A 24,976-nucleotide genomic window follows, 5' to 3' on the forward strand; every position below is an offset into this window, starting at 1 on the left:
GGATCTTAAATTAAAATTTTACCAATAAATCTGACAAAATATGCTAGCCACAAAAACAGAGCACGACAAAGAGAAGGCCAAAATCCTAGATTTCCATCTTCAGGAATGGTTTGCCAAGTAAAATCATACAATAGTCTTTCCTTTCAATCATTGTACAAAAGTTGAAATGACAGGTATTGAGATAGGTAACTGTGGAATGGAAAAAAAACAACTAAAATGATTAAACACAAGAAAGGCAATTGGCTAAAAATGATTAAACACAAGAAAGACAACTGGATCTGATGGATATCTCTAAAATTTTATATGGATTATGTGAAATAAGTTGCTCCCCCTTTAAGCAACAGTTTGTACCTCTCTAGGGAAACAAAACAGTCATACTAAGAAGTTGCTAGTCATTCATGTTTTCCAAAAATGGTCATCTGACATGCTCACACCATAGACCTATGTCACTGATGTCAGTCTGTTGTAAAGTTATATGATTACTTTATTATGACCACCTCTATAGGAAACAACACAGATTCTGTAAACTGTGAAACTCAACTTGCCCTGTTTTTCCATGAGATTTAAAAAGTAGTAGACAGTGATATCCTGGTCAATACTATGGTCCTTGACTCAACGAATGTGTTTGAGACAGTTCTGCACCACCACCACCTAGTTAACAATAAAATGAGCTTACAGGACATTAGACCAGCCATGTGAACAAACTGGCCCTACTAGTCAATATAACTTAGTATGTCTTTTTTAACAAGGAGTAATTGCCATATGTAAATCTAGTTATGGGCATACCAAAAGGGATAGTTGTAAGACTATAAATAAGACTATTTATAAATAACATGGCGAATGATGTTGGAAGATCAGAAAGCAATTTGTGGATGATACTGTTGCACACTGGGAAGCCACAACATTATAAAATTTGAGTTAAATGCAGAAATATCTGCAGCACATCAATTCTTGGTGCAGATAGTGGCCAGCTGACTTTCAACATCAACAAATGTAAAATACTACTTGGGAGACATAAATAGGCAGAAGGACCCATGATTGTTTAATTACACCATTAGCAATCAAACACTGGAATTAGTTTCAATTCTAAAAATCTAGGAGTGTGTACAGAGTAACCACATAAAACTAGCTCTAGAAAATCTATGGACCAAACAAATTCATTAGAAGAATTCTAAACATATGTGATTTACTCTCAAATGAGGTAGCTCACAAAACATTTGTTCAATTGCTTTTTAGTATTGCTCATCCATCTGGGGCCCTTAAAAGGATACAATTAATAGAGAGAATAAAGAGGACCCAAAAAAGAATGGCATCTTTCGTTACTGAGATACTCACCCACCTCCACAAGCAGATACTACAAGGGCAGTTGTGCATCACAAAAAGGTTTACTGATAAAAATCTAAGAGTGCATGTTCCAGGAAGAGTCAAGAGAAATAACACTTCCTTCTATATTATGTCTCGCAAGATAGCCATGATGGCATTGTCAAAGACATCTGAGCTCATATGAAGACTTACTGACTATCATTCATCCTGAGCACAATTTGCAAATGGAACAGGGAATAGTGGTATGATGAACAGAGGTGAATGGATACAGAAATTAAAAAAACTGGGAGGAATAAATAGTATTTATTATTTCTTTAATGATGTAAATGATAGTGGTGAACAACATACCCCTTCCACATGCTTATAGTGTCATTTGGAGTAAAGGTGTAAATGTAGATGAACTGAACAGCTTTGGTGACAGGAGTGCTTCCTCTCCCCATGGCAACTTGTCTGACTAAACTGCCGATCTGTTTATAATACTAGACCTGACACTCCTGAAACAATAGGATTCACATTCCACGTACTTACTGTGACTTTTCAATTGATAATACTGCAAGGCAATGCTTCATGCAATGCAATGGGACAGTGCTTCTTGAATGTTAGACAATGATATAAACTGATAAGTTTTTCACTACATTTTGGAGTCAATTGTTAAATGTGCAGAAGCTATTATCATCCTTGGTGTGAACCTATGATGTCATCTGTACCTGCACTCTTCCCAATCTACACCTGTAATGTGCCTTTTTTTCAGTTTCCTTGTTTCAAAGTGGATAATATGTTCTTCAAATTGTTGTTGTTATTGTTACTGTCTTACGTATGGGACTCTGTTGACATTTGCCTAGAATGATTTAAGGAAACAATGAAAACTCTTATGTTAGGTTGGCCCTTTCCATTTTATTAGTCTCTTTACAGAGGGAAGCATTACATTGGCCCACAAAGAAACGCATCTGAATCACAACATATCACACAAATTCAGCTTGTCACCAGTATTCAACACAGTGAATACATCACAAGTGAGAAACCTACTTAATTCTTATTAATATTGTGTTTGTGGAGTAAATTGGGTTAGCAGCACAGATATATAGAGTAAAAAAAGGGCTACAGGAAGTTAGAGACATGTAGCCCCCAATCTATCATGAGATATGCAACTATGACACTTGGGTTATGTTAAGAAGTCATACACTGTGCAGGGTATAGCGAGCTATGTCCTATCACTAGTGACTTGATCCTCTTTCTCTGTGGAGGCAAGAACAGTGAGTTGGGAATAGTATATCATGTCCCTTCTGCCTGGACTTCATATACTATATCCCGTGTGAATATTATCTCACTGTGAGACTAAACAATGTACAACAGGACTGTACCACTGACTGTTTTGGGCCTGTGCTTCACTACACAACTGGCAAACATAAAAGGCCAGGAACAGAGCCTACACAGGCCAGGTGTAATTTTGGCAGTGGTAGGCTTACTGGATATAACAAGCATACAACACACACTGTTTCTATATGTTAATCACATCACTTTATCACCACAAATAAAAAATCCTGGATTGTCTGCAAAGAACGAAGAAGCTGATGAGTAATCGGAAGATGCTGACGTGACTTTTAATAATATCAGTGTAATTACTTTCTTCTTAATGCAATAGCATAAGCGCTGCAGCATATGCCCCTTTTTATTTTGTAGTCATGTTGTGAGTAGATCCTAAAGAAACTGAAGGCATTCTTGAGTCACGTCATTCTCTTTAAGACTTGCTTTAACACCTTATGAGATGACTGAGAGGAATAGTTCTGATGATGACCTGGCACCAAAAACAGAGAAAGTAACAATAATTATCTTGATGCTTCAGGCCTTAGTACAAGGTCATCCAATAAGTAAGTTTCCCCATTTTATTTCTCTGCAAAGTAAACTGTACCCATGGCTTGAGCTGGTGAGTTTGAGTGATATCTTTTGACAATGTTCACACCGGCTTACAGTATTTTGCCAGTATGCTGCAAGTAAACATGGAGTTACCCCTGCAAAGTGTGTCCACTTGTGAGCTGCACTCTGTCATTCATTTTTTTTGCTGCAAAAACAACTACCCCTTGTTGATATCCATCAGGAGTTCAGTTTGTGAAAGGATGTGAAGGTATGCATAACAAACCGTGAACAAAGAGGCCCACTGGAGTGACATGGGGTGGTGCCATTATTGTAATTCGCAACAGTGTGGAGGAAGATTGTTGTGTTACCATTGATAACATCCTAATACAGCTACCTCCAGGGGCTGTAACTGGGTGCTCATCCATTGCAAAAATCTTGACAGACCATCTTCACTACCACAAAGTCTGTGCAAGATGGGTGCCGTGTTTGCTGAGTGATGTCTACAAGCTGCAATGGATGAATTTGGCCAGAATGTTTCTGGAAATGTATCTCAGAGAGGGAGATCTGCTCTTCAAATGGCTTGTCACTGCTGATAAGATGTGGGTCCATCATTCGACTCCTGAGACAAAGGTTGGTTGGTTGATTCAGGGGAGGGGACCAAACAGTGAGGTCATCAGACAAAACATCAGGACACAGTGTGGAAGAAACCTGATGAAAGTGCCAAACAAAAGGTAAAAAAAAAATCCTGGACTTTTGTCTCATAAAATTCTCTTATTTCATGACAATGCTCAACCTCATACAGCTTGACTGCCCCAGGTGGATTTCAGAAGATTTAACTGAGAAGTGTTCCCACACCCTCAATGTTCTCCAGATCTTGACACCCCCCCCCCCCCCCCCCCCCTTATTTTCTCATATTCCTCCAACTCAGAAGAGAGGTCATATTGAAAGCAAGCATTTCAATGCCTATGTGGAAGTCACATCAACAATGAACAGCTGGTTGCAGATACAGGACCTAACCTGGTATAAGACTGGTTTGGAAAAACTTGTGTCATGTTACCCAAAATGGTTGGAAAAAACATGGTAATTATGTAGAAAGAAAACAGGAGCATTCTACAATGTCAGTCAAAATACACTCCTGGAAATTGAAATAAGAACACCGTGAATTCATTGTCCCAGGAAGGGGAAACTTTATTGACACATTCCTGGGGTCAGATACATCACATGATCACACTGACAGAACCACAGGCACATAGACACAGGCAACAGAGCATGCACAATGTCGGCACTAGTACAGTGTATATCCACCTTTCGCAGCAATGCAGGCTGCTATTCTCCCATGGAGATGATCGTAGAGATGCTGGATGTAGTCCTGTGGAACGGCTTGCCATGCCATTTCCACCTGGCGCCTCAGTTGGACCAGCGTTCGTGCTGGACATGCAGACCGCGTGAGACGACGCTTCATCCAGTCCCAAACATGCTCAATGGGGGACAGATCCGGAGATCTTGCTGGCCAGGGTAGTTGACTGACACCTTCTAGAGCACGTTGGGTGGCACGGGATACATGCGGACGTGCATTGTCCTGTTGGAACAGCAAGTTCCCTTGCCGGTCTAGGAATGGTAGAACGATGGGTTCGATGACGGTTTGGATGTACCGTGCACTATTCAGTGTCCCCTCGACGATCACCAGTGGTGTACGGCCAGTGTAGGAGATCGCTCCCCACACCATGATGCCGGGTGTTGGCCCTGTGTGCCTCGGTCGTATGCAGTCCTGATTGTGGCGCTCACCTGCACGGCGCCAAACACGCATACGACCATCATTGGCACCAAGGCAGAAGCGACTCTCATCGCTGAAGACGACACATCTCCATTCGTCCCTCCATTCACGCCTGTCGCGACACCACTGGAGGCGGGCTGCACGATGTTGGGGCGGTGAGCGGAAGACGGCCTAACGGTGTGCGGGACCGTAGCCCAGCTTCATGGAGACGGTTGCGAATGGTCCTCGCCTATACCCCAGGAGCAACAGTGTCCTTAATTTGCTGGGAAGTGGCGGTGCGGTCCCCTACGGCACTGCGTAGGATCCTACGGTCTTGGCGTGCATCCGTGCGTCGCTGCGGTCCGGTCCCAGGTCGACGGGCACGTGCACCTTCCGCCGACCACTGGCGACAACATCGATGTACTGTGGAGACCTCACGCCCCACGTGTTGAGCAATTCGGCGGTACGTCCACCCGGCCTCCCGCATGCCCACTATACGCCCTCGCTCAAAGTCCGTCAACTGCACATACGGTTCACGTCCACGCTGTCGCGGCATGCTACCAGTGTTAAAGACTGCGATGGAGCTCCGTATGCCACGGCAAACTGGCTGACTGACGGCGGCGGTGCACAAATGCTGCGCAGCTAGCGCCATTCTACGGCCAACACCGCGGTTCCTGGTGTGTCCGCTGTGGCGTGCGTGTGATCATTGCTTGTACAGCCCTCTCGCAGTGTCCGGAGCAAGTATGGTGGGTCTGACACACCGGTGTCAATGTGTTCTTTTTTCCATTTCCAGGAGTGTAGTTCAACATGATAAGCTGTGTGTAAACTTACTTATCAGATGCCCCTTGTAATTATCTGTATGGTGAAGAAATTTCATCAATGTCACATGAAGGTAGCAGATGCTGAGAAATTGAAGTAAATCTTACACTTTACAATAAAATGTAGACTGTAATAACTCACATACAGATCCTGGTGTTGATGTAAACATTGGGGACACAGATCTCCTGCAGAATACATTTAGCAAGAGAAGCAAAACAAGAAAATATGTTTTAAAGTACAGGGTAGGAAAGTTATGCATGAGCAGAAGCTTGTACAGTGTAACAAAGGCCAAATACTAAACAATGAAGGGAACAGTCATATCAGTGTGTAAAAGTTTACCACTGGATGAATGCAGTAAAAAAATTGACACATACTCTAGGATGAATATGTACAACAGAAGAGTAGATCATGCTACTAGTTTTTGAGAGTTAATAGAAAGAAAGTAGATCAGAAAAAGAAATCAAAATAATATACTTAGACAAGTTTATGAGAAAACTCCACTGACTATAAATAATTGAAAAATTGTCAACATCAGTTGTGGTTTTGAAGATATTTGGTGACAATGGAAGCTTTGAGGAAACAGTTACTTAAAAAAAAAGGGGAAGGAGTCTAAAGTCGTGTATTTGGATACATATGCTGTATGGATCTTTGTTAAAAAAAAAAAATCAGCTATAGCAAACACAAAGTAGACAGAACCATCACCTTTCAGTGGTATAAATTTAAATTGCTTACACTTAACTAATGGCCATTGTGAAATGTGTGTGTCTCCCAGGAAAAACTGCATTTCAGTGAGATGCACTGAATTACAATAGGCAACAGTAGCACAACGAATGCTTCCTCAAGCTTCCAAATGTTGGAATGTTCCAGGAGATGTGCATATTTTCAATATGTTAAAATGTTGTAGATTTTTTAATATGTACAAGCACAAGTAGAAATGCTACAAAATAACACAAAGAAGTTATTCATAAAAATTGCATATTTCTGCATGGGTTTTAAAACACTTAGTCGGTTCCCCTTTCAAAATACTACATTATTTATCATTCACACTACTCTTCCATGTCAGGGATTGTGCAAAAAACAATTAATTGTGAGATTAAGTGACAGGAGGAATTAATTGCCAGATGACATAGATCACACACAGGGTTGAGGGGAAGTGGGGGGGGGGGGGGGGGGGGGGGGGGGGGAGTGGCTGGGTTGAGTAGTAAAATGGGAGAGTAATGTTGGGAGCAAAAACATAGGGATATGTTGATGTAAATTAAACTTTGATGGATACAGAGATAAAATGTTATGTTTGCAGGGCACATGATCTTTGAATTATTTCAGAAGTATAACATCAGATGAGAAGTTCCAGGTGATGTGATAAACTCGATATGTACCCCTTATTATCACACTCTGTTTAGAACACTACCATATTAAGATAATCATACTCTGTTTAGAACACTACCATATTAAGATAATCATTACTCATCAAAAAGTATATTTAATTACAGCTTGGACTTCACAAGGCATGGCCTGCATCTCAATAGGAAAGGGATGGGTAAATTGGCTGGGATGATAGCAAAATCTTTAGGGGATGGAGGGGGGGGGGGGGGAGCACTGAAACTCATGTGTGTACCTCTTCTTTATACTAAAATCAGTGTCTAGTGATTCAACATTGCATGAAATTAAGCTTAATAAGAAGCTCAGACAGGCAGGCACTACAGATGTTAAAATACTGCAAGATTCTCATAAAAGCACAATGAACAACAATATTAGTATACTGCATCACAATATCAAGGGATTAAAAAACAAACTAGATGAGCTTCTTTGTGTTTAGAAGATTTAGAAGCTGAGGGTAGAATAGATGTACTACACCTGTCTGAACATCATATAGTCACAGATATGGAAAAGGTAAATATAGGTGGATATAAGCTTTCAGCACTTATAAGTAGACACACTATGGAGAGAGGAGCAGTTGCTATATATGTTGAAATTTATCATAGTGTGAGAAATTTAGAAACTAAAAAATGTTGTGTAGAGCAACACACAGAAGCATATGCATGTGAGCATAAACTAAATAATGGTACTTTTATAATTGTAGCTGTGTACAGGCCCCATTGTGAAATTTTAAGGTATTTTTGAAAAATCCTTTGTTGTGATATCTGTCAGACAGAGGGCAGCAAAATTATTGTTTGTAGGGATTTCAATGTAGATTTTCTGAAAGAGTCCGATAGAAAACTTGACCTTGAAGTATTACTGGTTCTTTCAATTTGATATCAGAGACTGATTTTCCTACTCAGGTGGTACAGGAAAGCAACAAACTGATCGATAATGTTTTTATAGACCAAGATAAATTTAATCAAATAAAAACTTTTTCTGCTAGGAATGGTCTGTCTGATCATGATTCACAGCTAATTACAGTATTTGATATAGGTCCATACACTAATACAAAACAGTACTCCAAACTAATGCATTCAATTAATGATTAAACAATTGCAAATTTTAGGGACAGTTTGCAACAGTTAGACTAAGATGAGGTGAATAGGGAACCTGATGCTGATTTCAAATTTAACCTATTTCATGATACCTTTGTGAGTATATTTGGAAACAGTTTCTCCAAGAAAAAAGTGAAACATAATTGTAAGAAACCATCAAAAAAGTCATGGCTTACAAAAGGGATAAAAATATCTTGTAAACCGAGCATGGAAATCTATCTTATAGCTACAAGGAGTAATGATCCAGAAACAGTCAAACATTAAAAAAACTACTACACTGCATTAAGAAAAGTTAGTAAAAAGTCTAGAAATATGTGCACTATGTTTGAGATCAACACCTCTGATAACAAAATTAAAACATTTTGGGAAACAGGGCAACCGAGAGCACAGGAAGAATGTATTTCTATCAAACTCAATGAAAAGTTTGTTAACAAAAAGTCAGAAGTAGAAAATATTTTTAACAATCTTTTTTAAGTGTTTTAGAGAAAATAGGATCCAGCTATTCATTAGAAAATGCAAGGCAGTATATGGGAGGGGCCATACCTATGCAATTTGATAGAATTGAAATTCAACCAACCTCTCCCACTGAAATTACGAAAATAATAAATTTATTCAAAAGTAAAAGATTGCATGGTATTGATGGCATTTCCAACACAGTACTGAAATGAAACTTCCTGGCAGATTAAAACTGTGTGCTAGACTGAGACTCGAACTCAGGACCTTTGCATTTTGCAGGCAAGTGCTCTACCAACCGAGCTACCCAAGCACAATTCACAACCCATCCCTACAGCTTTACTTCTGCCACTACCTCAGCTTCTACTTTCCAAACTTCACAGAAGCTCTCCTGCGAAACTTCCAGAACTAGCACTCCCGGAAGAAAGGATATTGTGGAGACATGGCTTTTCCACAGCCTGGGAGATGTTTCCAGAATGAGATTTTCACTCTGCAGTGGAGTGTGCGCTGATATGAAGGTTCCTGGCAGATTAAAACTGTGTGCCGGACCAAGACGCGAACTCAGGACCACTGCCTTTCGCAGGCAAGTGTTCTACCAACAGAGCTATCCAAGCATGACTCATGACCCTTCCCCACAGCTTTGCTTCCACCAGTACCTCGTCCCCTACCTTCCAAACTTCACAGAAGCTCTCCTGCAAAACTTGCAGAACTAGTACTGCTGGAGAAAAGGATATTGTGGAGACATGACTCTGCTGCAGCCTGGGGGATGTTTCCAGAATGAGATTTTCACTCTACAGTGGAGCGTGAACTGATATGAAACTTCCTGGCAGATTAAAACTGTGTCCCAGACTGAGATTTGAACTCAGGACCTTGCCTATTGCAGGCACTTGGTAGAGCACTTGTCCATGAAAGGCAAAGGTCCCTTCAACATCCTTGCAAGATTTTCAGACTGTTTCTGTCCACCCTGTATATTCTGCATGAAATACATCTTTCAGTATTTCCCAGACGTTTACCTGAGTTGACTTAGGAGAATATCATAGCAACCTACATTAATTGTGGTATCTGCCTTGCAAAAGTAATTATGTGCATTAATTGTATAGTTAATTGAGTAATTAAGAGATGATACTGATCTACTAACCCTGAGAAAGGTATCTAAAGACCCATTTTCCATATATTCAGTTATAATCATAACAGGGTTGGACTTTGTGACAACACCCTGCAAGAATATAACATTTGGGTGTTCGAACTGTCCCATAATGCTAGCTTCCGTCAGGAAGTCATTTCGTGCCTTGTCTGAGCTTCCAGGTTTCAATGTTTTTATTGCCACATCTATTTCCTGCCGGCCATCTGGTGATAATTTAAGCTTCCCACGGCACACATCACCAAACTCTCCTCCACCTGAAAAGGAAATAAAAACTACATTATATAGCTAATACACCACTTCTTCTTAGACAGTATACACAGTACAAGTCATATTCAAATATGTGATGGTCACATACCTGAGTTGACAAACACAAAAAGTTCACCACCACAAAATGGTCCTTTAACAATCCGTGGACAATACACCATATCAAAAATATTATGGACAACAATATAAGATAAAAAGTAATATGGTAGCATAAATCAGGCACTTTGGATCCAGGTAATGGTGGGAAATGGGCACAACTTAATGTTGCGATCTACAATACGTAAGTCAACAGTCAGTCTTCCCCCCCCCCCCCCCCCCCCCCCCCCACATTTGTATTCATTTGCAGACCACAACTGATACTACTAGAAAAAATTGACGAAGTTTTTTTTTTCATATTTCACATAATAACTCATCAGCACGTGCTACATACACATTTTATGACAAAACTTGGGCTAATATAGATGAGAGCTAGAGAACTGCAAGCAGTAATAAAACATTTTAAAGGGAAACTACATTGAGATAAGGGTGATGACACTTTAAGAAGATGCAAGCAATAAAACTAAAACAATGCTAAGTTTTTACAGACAATTAGATCAGAAAACTAAGAAGTGGTGTGGGGATTTCAATGCTAATATAGCTAACTGCAAACATACAAAGTATTAATTACTTAACCTCTTTTATTTCATTTCACATTTTTTAGGTGAATATCCTAAACTCCATGTCTACTTCTCGTAGATTCTTTCAACAGTCCCCAAATACAGGTTTGTAATGTGACTGAATTTATTACATATTCGCAGGTAAAAGTATATTATTGGGCTTTCCAGTCCTTTTTTGCTGATAAAATTTGATCTCTACTTTGCTTCTTTATTAAAGTCCATGATGTGTGTGAATAGATCTCCAAATTTATTTATTTATCTTTGGGGATGGTGGTGTTTATGAGTTATGTTACAGGGGAAGGGGGTTGCTTGTGTTTACTACATCTTATGATGTAAATGGAAATTTCAATCTATATCAAATTGTGCAATGAGTGGCATAGAATGCTTACATGGTGCCAATCCAAAGTTGTGATGGAGCATGGAGTACAAAAACCATAAGTAATGAACTAGTAAAACTGCAGAGTTTGAATTAACATTGTAAATGTATCTCATTCGTCCATTTAAGTTTCTTCAGTTATTTTATTTTTTATTTAATTTTAACTGAATGTGGTTCTGTTTCACTCATTATAGCTTTGCATAATTTTAAAACTATTTTTATACTGGAATTCTCATTAATGGCGTACATTGTGAAACATTAGGTCTCAGTTTCAATTTAAATTCTATGCCAGTTCATTTCCTATTAGAATTCTCAATTTTTCTTGTCTACAACATAATTAATTTACTATCTTTACACACAATAGTATCCACATTTATGCATGCAGTACAAACGCACAGGTGACTACAGTCAATGGAGTGTTATCAACACAGTGCAACAATTAGTCAAGTGGAGTCTCCCCTCAGTTCCCAGTTTAGTTCATTGTGGAGCTCCTTGACAACGAGGTTGCAAAACTTTTCAACATATTGTCAATTATGAACATTCCAAAAATGAACAGAAATGAAAATTCTTGATTTTCTATTTAAAATGATGACTGCCACAGCAAAGATGACAAAATGACTACTGGAGGCATTACTAAATAATTAAATTAACTTTATTTATTATTTTACTTGTTGTTTATTCACAGTAACAAAATTAGGACAAATATATACTGGGAACATACGACCTGCAAATCATCTCACAAATCGTGCATGAAGCAGAAAGTTTTGTTCAGATGCCAACAATATATATTGTTATACGAGAATCTAGGCTTCCTTGTCAATTCAAGATGACTCTGTATATGGTTGATAACACAAGAAGATTTCATCAAGGTACACAACAGTCAACAGTCCATCCTCACATTCCCATATTTTTTAGTATAATCGAAAATTCAGTCCATATCTTTGTTGTACCTTGGTAATTTTCCTTTGAAAATGTTTAACAATATATATATAAGAGCAGATCAGAAAAAAGCAAATAAGAAAATAAGAGCAAACTGTGTTATCAACACATAGCTAACACAAACAAATTATAATTGGTAGATTGGCAATCATTTACTGGAAATAGTCACAGCTGTTAAATATCCAAGAGTATTCATCCCAGTGTGATTTAAAGTAGAATGACCATATAAAATTAGTTATATGAAAGATAGAAGCCAGACTGAGACTCACTGGAATATGTAGGAAATGTATTCTCACGAAGGAGGTAACTGAACAAAAACCCCATTCAATTGATTCTTGAGTATTTCTTATCAGCCGGGGTGTTTACCAGGACAGATTGAAAGAGGAGATAGACAAGATCCACAGAAGAGCAGCAAATTTTGCCTCAAGTTTGTTTAGTAGGCATGAAAATTCCACATAGTTGCCTATTCAATTCAAGTTGCAGACATTGCAGTACAGGTATTTTGCTTCATGGAGATGTTTACTATTAAAATTCCAAAGTTCAGGAATAAGCGTTTCATGTAATGATTCAGAGAAATTAGAGCTCTTAATAAGATTTAGTGACATTTGTTCTTCCTGCACATCTTTCATGAATGTAAAGGGAAAGATGGGGCAATGATAGTGGTATACCAAGTACCACCTATCACACCATGAAGAGGCTTTTGGTGTACCGATGCAGATGTTGACATGGTTGAACTTTTAGATGACTGACACTCTTTATGTAATATTTAAACATATTGTCTATATTTTATGGAAATATCTGAACACAACACGCATCCATTTTGACTAGAACCTGCATCAACTCTCTATACCGCAGAGGAAAAATATTCAGAAGTTGGTAGGAGATTTGGTGTGAGACACAACACTTGTTGTGACTCATGAGCTCATTCATTGGCTGATTTTCAAATAACAGCTAGTTCTTTGTGTAGAAGTATCACCAGTTTTTTTGTTTTAATTAACATAATACGTATAAGCTTTTGCGTTTTTTTTTCTAATGATTGTGAAAACAGTAGTGCCAGTTGCCAGAATGTCAGGTACAACATAAGAAAACTGTTAGATTACATGGTGACAAGGGGTTGGCCAGTACTTAACTAGAGGAGGTAAATTTCATATACTCTGCACAGAAACACTTAAAAGCACAAAAAATATTGCAAGTTTTTAATTATTTTATGTTCCTTCCTCGGGGATGAAAAGGGACTGGTTGTGGAAGGTTGAAAAGAAGAGGCTCAGTAGTCAGGCCAAAGGTGGAGAGGGACCTACATATTGTGAGGACAAGAGGAAATGAAAGTGAAGAGGAATGCCTCAGAGAGAGAGATAGAGGGAGAGAATGAATTGTGTGTATGTGTGTGTGTGTGTGTGTGTGTGTGTGTGTGTGTGTGTGTGTACGTGTACGCACACATGTGTTTCAAAGCTAAGTTCTATGCCAACATCAATTATGAGAAGCAAAAAAGGTACAGAGTGAGAATTATACATCTAATAAAAGGGAGTGAAAATGAAAATTGGAATAAATGAAGCACTGAGGAAAGCTGACAAAGAGACGGGGAGGCAAATCAGTACACAGAATGGGGAAAAAAAGATGTGGATTTAAAAAGAAAATGAGTAAATAATGAAATTCAACCACTGGGAACAAATGGAGGAAATTGTCAACAGAGGTTGTCCAGGAAGGTAGTTGGGCATGTTCGAGAGCAAGATTCCATTTCTGGGATTAATGGCAACTAAGTCAGTGCATCCAAATGACCAGTGTGCTTTATGTGGCATTCTGATATCATACAGTCACATTGTAGACAATGCTCAGATACTGAATACTACGTGTTCCCTAACGGTACAGTTCTTGTGTGTTAATTCATGCTCTTAGCCAGTTTGATAGTGGTCATTCCCAGATACAATGTGGTACAGTCAGCACATTTTAGTTGTTAAAACAACAAAAGTGGTTTCACAAGTAGCTCTAATGTAGTAGGATTTACCAGTGGAGTAAGTGGTTGGTTGGGTTCTTGGGTCACATTTTAAAGTGGGCATAATTAGAGGGGTAAGAATACTGGTCTAAGAATGTCATATGTTTTGACAAGAATGTTGTGGAGGTTAGGAGAGTGATGGAAGGTGACAGATGGTGGTGTGAGGAGCATATCGGGGAGAGATGAGCTCATTTCAGGGCTAGATCAGAGAAAGCCACAGCCGTGGTTGAGTAATATATTGAGGCATTCGAAACATGAAGTGGGAGCTATATTCTTTGGGGGTGAGAGGAGGATAATGCCTGGGAGACTTTTTTGTGATAAAGATCTATGAAGTAGTTGCAGAAGAGAAAAGACTGGGAGAGGTTGTTGGTATAAGTGTTGTGGAATTTGATGCTGGGGAAGATATATTTGCCACAGGTGCCTAGGTTTTACAAGGATGGAGCATTTGATTTAGAAAATGTGGCAGCAGTTAAAGGCATAGTCGGCAATAAAAGTTTTAAAATAAAGTCCCTAAGGGTATGAAATGAGATATCAACAATTTTGAGAATTTCAAGAGACACTGACATGCTACAATAGATGTTCAAAAACTGGCTTCTAGAGATTCCTATAAACTTATGTTGTTTGTAAATGGAGATTAATTTGAAGTGAGGCACAACACTAATAGGTCTTTTCATTTAGTCTATAATAAAACTACTAATGATCAAAAAAATTTAAAAAACATTATTTTCTGCAACTTTATCTTGTGTTTCCAACACTGGGGGAACATTGGAATTAGGCAGTTCCCTTCCCAATTTCAGCTCCTTGTAACACATACTTTGCCCCCATTTAACATGGAAGCAACCCATGAACTGAACTATATATACCCTCAACCTGAATGGTAAGTCAAATGCTATTTTTCTCAAAAAGAGTTCACAAAGAATCACGGCGAGTAGCCAGCCAGAAACAAATTACACTACTGGCCATTAAAATTGCTACACCAAGAAGAAATGCAGATGATAAATGGCTATTCATGGGACAAATATATTATACTAGAAATGACATGTGATTACATTTTCACACAATTTGGGTGTACAGATCCTGAGAAATCAGTACCCAGAACAACCACCTCTGGCCGTCATAACGGCCTTGATATGCCTGGGCATTGACTCAAACAGAGCTTGGATGGCATGTACAGGTACAGCTACCCATGCAGCTTCAACGCAATACCACAGTTCATCAAGAGTAGTGACTGGCGTATTGTGACGAGCCAGTTGCTTGGCCACCATTGACCAGACGTTTTCAATTCGTGAGAGATCTGGAGAATGTGCTGGCCAGGGCAGCATTCGAACATTTTCTGTATCCAGAAAGGCCCGTACAAGACCTGCAACATGTGGTAGTGCATTATCCTGCTGAAATGTAGGGTTTCGCAGAGATCGAATGAAGGGTAGAGCCACAGGTTGTAACACATCTGAAATGTAATATCCACTGTTCAAAATGCCGTCAATGCGAACAAGAGGTGACCGAGACGTGTAACCAATGGCACCCCATACCATCACGCCAGGTGATACGTCAGTATGGCGATGACAAATACACGCTTCCAATGTGCAGTCACCACGATGTCACCAAACACGGATGAGACCATCATGATGCTGTAAACAGAACCTGAATTCATCTGAAAAAATAATGTTTTGCCATTCGTGCACGCAGATTCGTCATTCAGTACACCATCGCAGGCGCTCCTGTCTGTGATGCAGCGTCAAGGGTAACCGCAGACATGATCTCTGAGCTGATAGTCCATGCTGCTGAAAATGCCATTCAACTGTTCGTGCAGGTGGTTGTTGTCTTGCAAACGTCCCTATCTGCTGACTCGGGGGATCGAGTCGTGGCTGCACGATCCGTTATAGCCATGCGGATAAGATGCCTGTCATCTCGACTGCTAGTGATACGAGGCCGATGGGATCCAGCACGGCGTTCCGTACTACCCTCCTGAACCCACCGATTCCATATTCTGCTAACAGTCACTGGATCTCGACCAACGCGAGCAGCAATGTTGTGATAAGATAAACCGCAATTGCGATAGGCTACAATCCGACCTTTATCAAAATCAGAAACGTGATGGTACACATTTCTCCTCCTTACACGAGGCATCACAACAATGTTTCACCAGGCAACGCCAGTCAACTGCTGTTTTTGTGTGAGAAATTGGTTGGAAACTTTCCTCATGTCAGTACATTGTAGGTGTCGCCACTGGCGCCAACCTTGTGTGAATGCTCTGAAAAGCTTATCATTTGCATATCACAGCATCTTCTTCCTGTCGGTTAAATTTCGCGTCTGTAGCACGTCATCTTCGTGGTGTAGCAATTTTAATGGCCAGTAGTGTACATACAAGAAGCCAATCCTCCAACTGGCACGACATGAGAGACATTCTTACGGTAAATTACAGTAATATAACTACAGACTACAATCACTGTAAAATGTTCAGTGCTTACCAAGGAAGCAGCAAGGTGATCCTACAGTGGGAAAACAGAGTCAGTAAACTGTAGCAACAGTTTCAAGAAAGTAATTATACAGTCATGGCCAGAGTCATGCTTAAGGAAATTTAATACTTATTTGACAACTTGTTATCCTGTACACATACAAGTTGAGACAAGGGTGCAAACCATGGTTAAGGCCTGCAGAGAAGGTATTAAATATGCAGAAGTAGTAGATGTAGAAATGTCAGATGAAATGGCTACCAATTCAATGACAGACAGAGAAGTTACAGAACGTCTCCTCTGGGAACCATTATACACAAATACCCACACAACAGGAATTTTGGAAAGATTAATCATGTCACTCAGGAAGGTCAATATGATAGGTATTTAAGATAAATACAAGGGACTGAGAGCATTTATTCAAATTCCAAAAGGAGAAGCTGACTTTGCCTTTCAGCACAGCCCCTTGCATATGGGATCCTCCTCCCACTCTCTGTAAGTCAGCTCTTTGTTTGTTCCAAGTCCTGTGATACTGTCACAACAAGGATCACTGGAACAAGAAATAAATAAATCTGTTAAGAATATATTCAAGGTCATTACATGCTAGCCTCCTTATTTACCAGGGGTTTTTGCCCAAGTACAGACACTGCTGTATCCTCCAGAGGAATACCAATTCATTTCAGCACCATATTTACGGCAATGAAGGTATGTTTTGAATTCAGGACTTTTGCAAACCACAAAACTCATATGCCTTACCTCTACTCTCATCACTCACAGATCATTGTTAAGGTAGTTCATATATTGTGGCAGTAATGTAATACAGATAGTCCTACAAGGTAGTATGAAGAAGAGAACAACTACCTGAACTGTTTACTTTTAGATAATACAATGGATGTTTTTCACTTTCATTCACTGTTTACTTTTTATTTATTTATTTATTTTATTTATTTACACGTCAAGTTCCGCAGGACCAAATTGAGGAGTAAATCTCCATAGTCATGGAACATATCAGTACATGAAATTATGACATAAAAGTAATTACAGATAAAATAAAATGTTTATGAACCCAAAAAAGTCAAGCCATACGTTTAAATAAATGCAATCAACAATATGACAAGAATGAGCTTAATTTTTCAAGGAACTCCTTGACAGAAGAAAAGTGACCCATGAGGAAACTCTTCAGTTTTTATTTGAAAGCGTATGGATTACTGCTAAGATTTTTGAATTCTAGTGGTAGCTTATTGAAAATGGACGCAGCAGTATACTGCACACCTTTCTGCACAAGAGTTAAAGAAGTCCGATCCAAATGAAGGTTTGATTTCTGCCAAGTATTAACTGAGTGAAAGTGAAAGCCGCTTATTCCTGGGAATAAGCTAACATTGTTAACAAGAAATGACAGTAAGGAATATATATATATATATATATATATAGAGAGAGAGAGAGAGAGAGAGAGAGAGAGAGGGAGGGGCCAATGTCAAAATACCCAGGCTCGTGGACAGGGGTTGACAAGAGGTTTGTGAACTTACACCACTTATTGCCCGAACTGCCCGTTTCTGAGCCAAAGATATCCTTTTAGAATGGGAAAAGTTACCCCAAAATATAATACCATATGACATAAGCAAATGAAAATAAGAAAAGTAGATTAATTTTGGTGTCAAACGATCATTCATTTTAGATACTGTTCAAATAGTAAAAATGGCACCATTAAGTCTTTGAACAAGGTCCTGAATGTGGGCTTTATACGACAGTTTACTATATATCTGAACACCTAGAAATTTGAACTGTTCAGTTTCACTAATCATATGCCCATTCTGTGAAATTAAAAGTCAGGTTATGTTGAATTGTGCGTTAGAAACTGTAAAAACTGAGTCTTACATTGATTACCCTTGCTATTCACAATATACATAAATGACCTTGTGGATAACATCGGAAGTTCACTGAGGCTTTTTTCGGATGATGCTGTAGTATATCGACAGGTTGTAACAATGGAAAATTGCACTGAAATGCAGGAGGATCTGCAACGAATTGAAACATGGTGCAGGGAATGGCAATTGAATCTCAGTGTAGACAAATGTAATGTGCTGAGAACACACAGAAAGAAAGATCCTTTATCATTTAGCTACAATATAGCAGGTCAGCAACTGCAAGCAGTTAATTCCATAAATTATCTGGGAGTAGGCATTAGGAGTGATTTAAAATGGAATGATCATATAAAGTTGATTGTCGGTAAAGCAGATGCCGGACTCCGATTCATTGGAAAAATCCTAAGAAAATGCAATCCGAAAACAAAGGAAGTAGGTTACAGTACACTTGTTCGACCACTACTTGAATATTGCTCAGCAGTGTGGGATCCGTACCAGATAGGGTTGATAGAAGAGATAGAGAAGATCCAAAGGAGAGCAGCGCGCTTCGTTGCGGGATCGTTTGGTAATTGCGAGAGCGTTACGGAGATGATAGATAAACTCCAGTGGAAGACTTTGCAGGAGAGATGCTCAGTAGCTTGGTACGGGCTTTTGTTGAAGTTTCGAGACCATACCTTCACCAAGGAGTCAAGCAGTATATTGCTCCCTCCTACGTATATCTCTTGAAGAGATCATGAGGATAAAATCAGAGAGATTAGAGCCCGCACAGAGGCAGACCGACAATCTTTCTTTCCACGAACAATACAAGACTGGAATAGAAGGGAGAACCGATAGAGGTATTCAAAGTACCCTCCACCACACACCATCAGGTGGCTTGCGGAGTATGGATGTAGATGTAGATTTAGCGTTAGTTTATTTTCTACAAGCCAAGAGCTTATGTCATTAACTGCACTATTTGACACCAAGCCAATGTTGCACACAACATCCTTTACTATCAAGCTAGTGTCATCAACAAATAGAAATATTTTGGAGTTACCCATAATACTAGAGTGCATATCATTTATATAAATAAGGAACAGGAGTGGCCCCAACACTGATCCCTGGGACACCCCCCACTTGACCGTACCCCACTCAGACCCCACATCACAGCCATTCTCAACGCTGTGAATTATGTCCTTTTGTTGTCTGTTGTTAAAGTAAGAGGTGAACCAATTGTGAGCTACTCTCCGTGTCATGTAATGGTCCAACTTCTAGAGCAATATTTTGTGATCAACACAATCAAACGCCTTAGGTAAATCAAAAAATATGCCTAGCATTCGAAACCTTTTGTTAAACCCATCCAGTACCTCACAGAGAAAACAGAATACAGCATTTTCAGTTGTTAAACGACTTCTAAACCCGAACTGTACATTTCATAGCAAATTATGTGACATAAAATGATCAATTATCCTTATATACACACCCTTTTGGATAACTTTAGCATACACTGATGGCATAGAAATAGGTGTAAAATTGTCTACATTATTGTCTTCTGGCAATCATGTGTGCCAATGTAGCCTACATGATTAAGAAATAGGTTGCCTTTATGGAATACTGGTTGGCAGTGTTGGCTTCTGACGGAGAGATTTCTAGTTTAACTAACAGTGAAGTGTTATGAAATAATGTGTGTGCAGTGTGGGCAGTGACTGATAGTGAGATATGAGTGAACAGTGCGGCATTACATTATTTTAATAAGTTATTTGTAAAAAAAAGTATTGTATACCAGGAGCAAATCTAATGATTATGTCTAACTAGAAGTCTGTAAATATATGTGTATACGAATTAGCTTATTTTAAACTGATCTAAACTTGTAAATACTTTGACATGTCCTATATCCTTGTAAAAAGAGATCTACAGATGAATAAAGCTACTACTACTACTACTACTACTACTACTACACTTCAGATTTTTCTAGAGTGGATAAATCTGGAACATGGTCCACTCAGTCTCACGAGGCCAAATGTGAAGCTACTTGGTTAAATTTGTAGCAAACATTACATTCATGCCATCAAAGTGAAACACAATATTTATATATCACCAAATGTAATTTAAAATAACATGTTGGAGATTGCCGTGTAGAACTGACGCTGGCACATCATACAGAAAGCTTACCAAGCACTTTAAAATTTTGCTGTAGAAGAATGGATATCTACTTCCTACTATAAACAGCTAATAAACAAAAATAACTGTCACATTTAGTTTGAGTAAGTGAAGATCTGTAAACTCTGGTCTAAAAATCATTTGATGAAATACTAATAAATTTTTGGAACCTACACATAAAAAGCACTCTGTCTTCAGGCCACGAGTGGCCTACTGGGACCATCAGACCACCGTGTATTTACGGCAATGAAGGTATGTTTTGAATTCAGGACTTTTGCAAACCACAAAACTCATATGCCTTACCTCTACTCTCATCACTCACAGATCATTGTTAAGGTAGTTCATATATTATGGCAGTAATGCAATACAGATAGTCCTACAAACAAGGTAGGGTAGGAGGGGCGTGGAGTGAGCACACCGCTCTCGCGGCCATTATGACTGTATTCTCGACCGAAGCCACTACTATTTGGTCGAGTAGCTCCTCAATTGGCATGACGAGGCTGAGTGCACCCAGAAAAATGGCAACAGCGCATGGCGGCTGGATGGTTACCCATCCAAGTGCCAGCCACGCCCAACAGTGCTTAACTTCGGTGACCTCATGGGAACCGGTGTATCCACTGCGGCAAGGCCATTGCCCACCCACATATAACTAAACATAAATTACGTGTGTAACTTATCCATTATTGCTCACACATATCATACAAGACCATAATTTTGAATTGCAGTCAGCTGTTAACATTAACTGTCACAAAATGGACCTTGCTGACATAGAATGGGCTGTGCAACACTACGGTATAGGTGTAACCACATCAGAAGAGTATCTGTGGAAATGCCAGAATAAATACCTAACATACAAATTCTGGAGAGGGGAAGCATGCCAGAATAAATACCTAACATACAAATTCTGGAGAGGGAAAGCAGCCTTTTCAGTAAATGCAGGGAACAGTCTGGAGGATGGACTGGTCTGGCTTTGTATCATTAGCCAGCAACACCTTGCTATATAGGTAGTGTGAACAGTTGAATGCAAATGGAGACTACAATTGTTATATTTCTTGAGAACATGCAGCTCTACTTTATAGTTAAATGATGATGGCATCAGCTTGCATGAAATATTTGGGAGATAAAATAGTCCCCCATTTTGATCTCAAAGTGGGAACTACCCAGGAGGATGTTGTGATCATTAGAAACAAAACGTGTTCTACAGATCACTGAGTAAAGGACTTTGCTAGTCTTCAGACTAATACTTTTTCAGAGTTACTTAGTAACACACACACACACACATGCATGCGTATGGCTAAAATGTCAGCTGGGACTCTAGCATCCAAGAAAATAGGACTTCAATTATTCTACATCACATACAATCGACAAGCAGAGATGGCTTCTTGTTAAATTATGCCACAAGGAACCTACTAAAGTTCTCTTTTTGAGTAACTGCAACTGGCAAGCAATAAAGAGCAATCTTACTTCCAAAAGGTAATACACAGGATTCGGAAGAACTGTCCAGATAGTTTGGCTTAGTCGATGGGAAGATTGTTAAAAAACAAAGACACTTGAAGATATCCTGCAAATGATAAAGTCAGTGGCAAGACATGCAGCTGATACAGAGGAAAGGAAATCTTTCTTTTTCTGCGGGGGGAGGGGGGGCAGTTTGAAATTCTCAACTTCAGCCTAACAATCCAGCAAATAGCTGCACTAGCTGTTAATGGTGTTGTTCATACATAGAAATCTTGCAAGACATTCTAGTCAATATACCAGAGGATTTGGCCAATGGGAACACAAACAAAAGTCAGTGGCATTGAATATGCAGCCAGCCTCAGTGATAGCAAATTGCACTTAACATACAGGGTGAGCACGAAGTCTTGCCCTGATTATAACAATTTATTACAGAATAACTGTTTGACATAATCATTTACATTTGATGCTATTAGACAGGTTAATTTTTTTTTTTAATTAACCACCTACGTTAGTAAACCTCGATGTGTGCTCCCTTGGTAGTTCAGAGAATGTCGAGGTGGTATTCCAGTTCCTGCCAGGTGTTTCATAATGTGTGTTCTGTCACAGTAGCCACAGCAGCTTGTATCCTAGCCTTCAGTTCGTCGACATCAGCAACTGGTATGACGAAGACTCTGTCCTTGATATAGCCCCTGACAAAAATGTCAAGGGGCGTAATGTCTGGAGAGGGTAGTAATGTTCGGATCGGTGGATTGGAAGGAATGGTCCAACACCCTGGCCACCCTGCTCTCCAGACATTACGCCCCTTGACTTTTTTTTCTGGGGCTATATCAAGGACAGAGTCTTCATTGTTGATGTCGACGAACAGAAGTCTAGGATACAAGCTGCTGTGAGTACTGTGACAGACCACATTACGAAACACCTGGTGGGAACTGGAATACTGCCTTGACATTCTCCGAGCTACCAAGGGAGCACACATTGAGGTTTACTAACGCAAGTGGTCTTAAAAGAAACTAGTAACACTAACCTATGTAAAGGCATCAAATGTAACTTATTATGTCAAACGGTTATTCTGTTATAAATTTTTATAATCAGGGCAAGACATTGTGCTCACCCTGTATATTGTACATCTAAGGTGGAGATAAGCCACCAGAGAAAGGCTTCATGCACAGCAATAATAAGTAAACATCAATAACCAGGCTAATGTAGTATGGCAGGTGACATTTAGTCAGTGCATACATAACAACCCAGGTATTACATCTACATATACATGATTACTCTGTGAGTCACAATTAGGGGCCTGGCAGAGGGTTCATTGAACCATCTTTAAGCTACTTCTCTGCCATTCCACTCTCAAATAGCAAGTGGGAAAAACACTTTCATCTTTCTGTGTGAGCCCTGGTTTCTCTTACTTTAATATGGTGATCGTTTCTCCCTGTGCAGGTGGGTGCCAAAAAAAATATTTTCATGCTCTGAGGAGAAAGCTGGTGATAGAAATTTCATGAGTAGGTCTTGCAGTAGCAAAAAACACCTTTGTTTTAATGACTGCCACCCCAATTTGTGTATCACATCCATGGCAATCTCTCCCTTATTTCATGATAATACAAAAAGAGCTGCCCTTCTTTGAACTTTTTTGATGCCCTCCATCAATCCTATCTGATGTTTATCCCACGCCACACAGCAGTACTCCAGAAAAGGACGGACAAGCATATTGTAAGCAGTCTCTTTATTAGACCTGTTATATTTTCTAACTCTTCTGCCAATAAATTGTAGTCTTATCTATGCGATCATTCCTTAAGTTATTCATAATAGTAATCCCTAAGTATTTAACTGAGTCTACAGCCTTTAAATTTGTATGACTTATTGTGTAACTGAAATTTAACAGTTTTTTTAGTTACTCATGTGGATGACTTCACACTTTTCATGATTTTGAGTCAACTGTCCCTTTTGCAACATACAGATATCCTGTCTAAATCATTTTGCAATTCATTTTGATCATCTGACGACTTTACATGATGGTAAATGACAGCATCATCTGCAAACAATCCAAGAGGGCTGTTCACACTGTCTCCTAAATTGTTTATGTATATCAGGAACAACAGAGGACCCATAACAGTTCCTTGGGGAACGCCATATATTACTTCTGTTTTACTCACTGTCTTTCTGTCAATTATTGTGAACTGTGACCTTTCTGGCAGGAAATTACAAATGAAGTTACACAACTAAGATGATACTCCACAGGTATGCAATTTAATTAGAACTCACCTGTGAGAATGGTGTAATTACACTCATTACTTTGTGAAAATTTTGTGTTTCACAAGAATGATATTTTCTGAATCTATGTTGGCTATTTGTCAATAAATCATTTTCTTCAAGGTGATTCATAATGTTCAACCACAGTATATGTTCCAAAATTGTACTGCAAATTGACTTTGTGATATGGATCTGTAATTCAGTAGATTACTTCTATTTTTTTTCTATTGTATTCTTTTGACTTGTACAACTTTCCAGTCTTTCGGTACAGACCTTTCTACAAGAGAGCAGTTGCTTATGATTGCTAAGTATGGAGTTATTGTATCAGCATACTAGTGGTGGATATAATATGAAATGGACTGCAGTCTACTCCAAATGTCTAGCTGCACCCACCTTCAGTGGCAAAATAGTGTATAGATGTCAGCCAACTGTGGCAATGACAGCCCACAAGAGATTAGTTGCTAAAGTTGGTCAGGTCAGGCACTTTTGCCAACACAGATGTGCAAATTTTTATAAAGGAATGGATCCCATCAATGAAGCAACATGATGAAAAATGTGAAACCAAAGACAGTGGCCATTGACTTAATGCAGACTGCTAAACTAATTCTTCCTGTCAGACAATTCTAGGATTTGCTAATTTCAACTGGCATTTGTGGTATTCTGAAAGCTGTGCTCTGTGGAGTAAACTATGCCCAATATATTATGCCCAGCTTGAGGCTTCCTGAAGTATTGCTTAGTAGTAATCAAAGTATTAGAAACCCCTAACTGGCAA

General features: G+C 39.2%; 1 protein-coding gene and 1 pseudogene across 4 annotated transcripts in view; both read right to left on the bottom strand.

Annotated features, from left to right (window-relative positions):
- The window catches only part of LOC124554825 (ephrin type-B receptor 1-B), a 345,617-nt gene that overhangs the window by 43,043 nt on the left and 277,598 nt on the right, over positions 1-24,976 (bottom strand). For all 4 annotated transcript variants that reach the window (XM_047128489.1, XM_047128488.1, XM_047128487.1 and 1 more), the window contains one exon: positions 9,815-10,074. In XM_047128489.1, the coding sequence (XP_046984445.1) occupies positions 9,815-10,074 (260 nt within the window). The remainder of the gene's footprint in view (positions 1-9,814; positions 10,075-24,976) is intronic.
- Positions 21,019-21,135, bottom strand: LOC124557590 (annotated as a pseudogene).

The sequence above is a fragment of the Schistocerca americana genome, chromosome X (assembly GCF_021461395.2).
Source record: "Schistocerca americana isolate TAMUIC-IGC-003095 chromosome X, iqSchAmer2.1, whole genome shotgun sequence".
NCBI classification, from domain to species: Eukaryota; Metazoa; Arthropoda; class Insecta; order Orthoptera; family Acrididae; genus Schistocerca; species Schistocerca americana.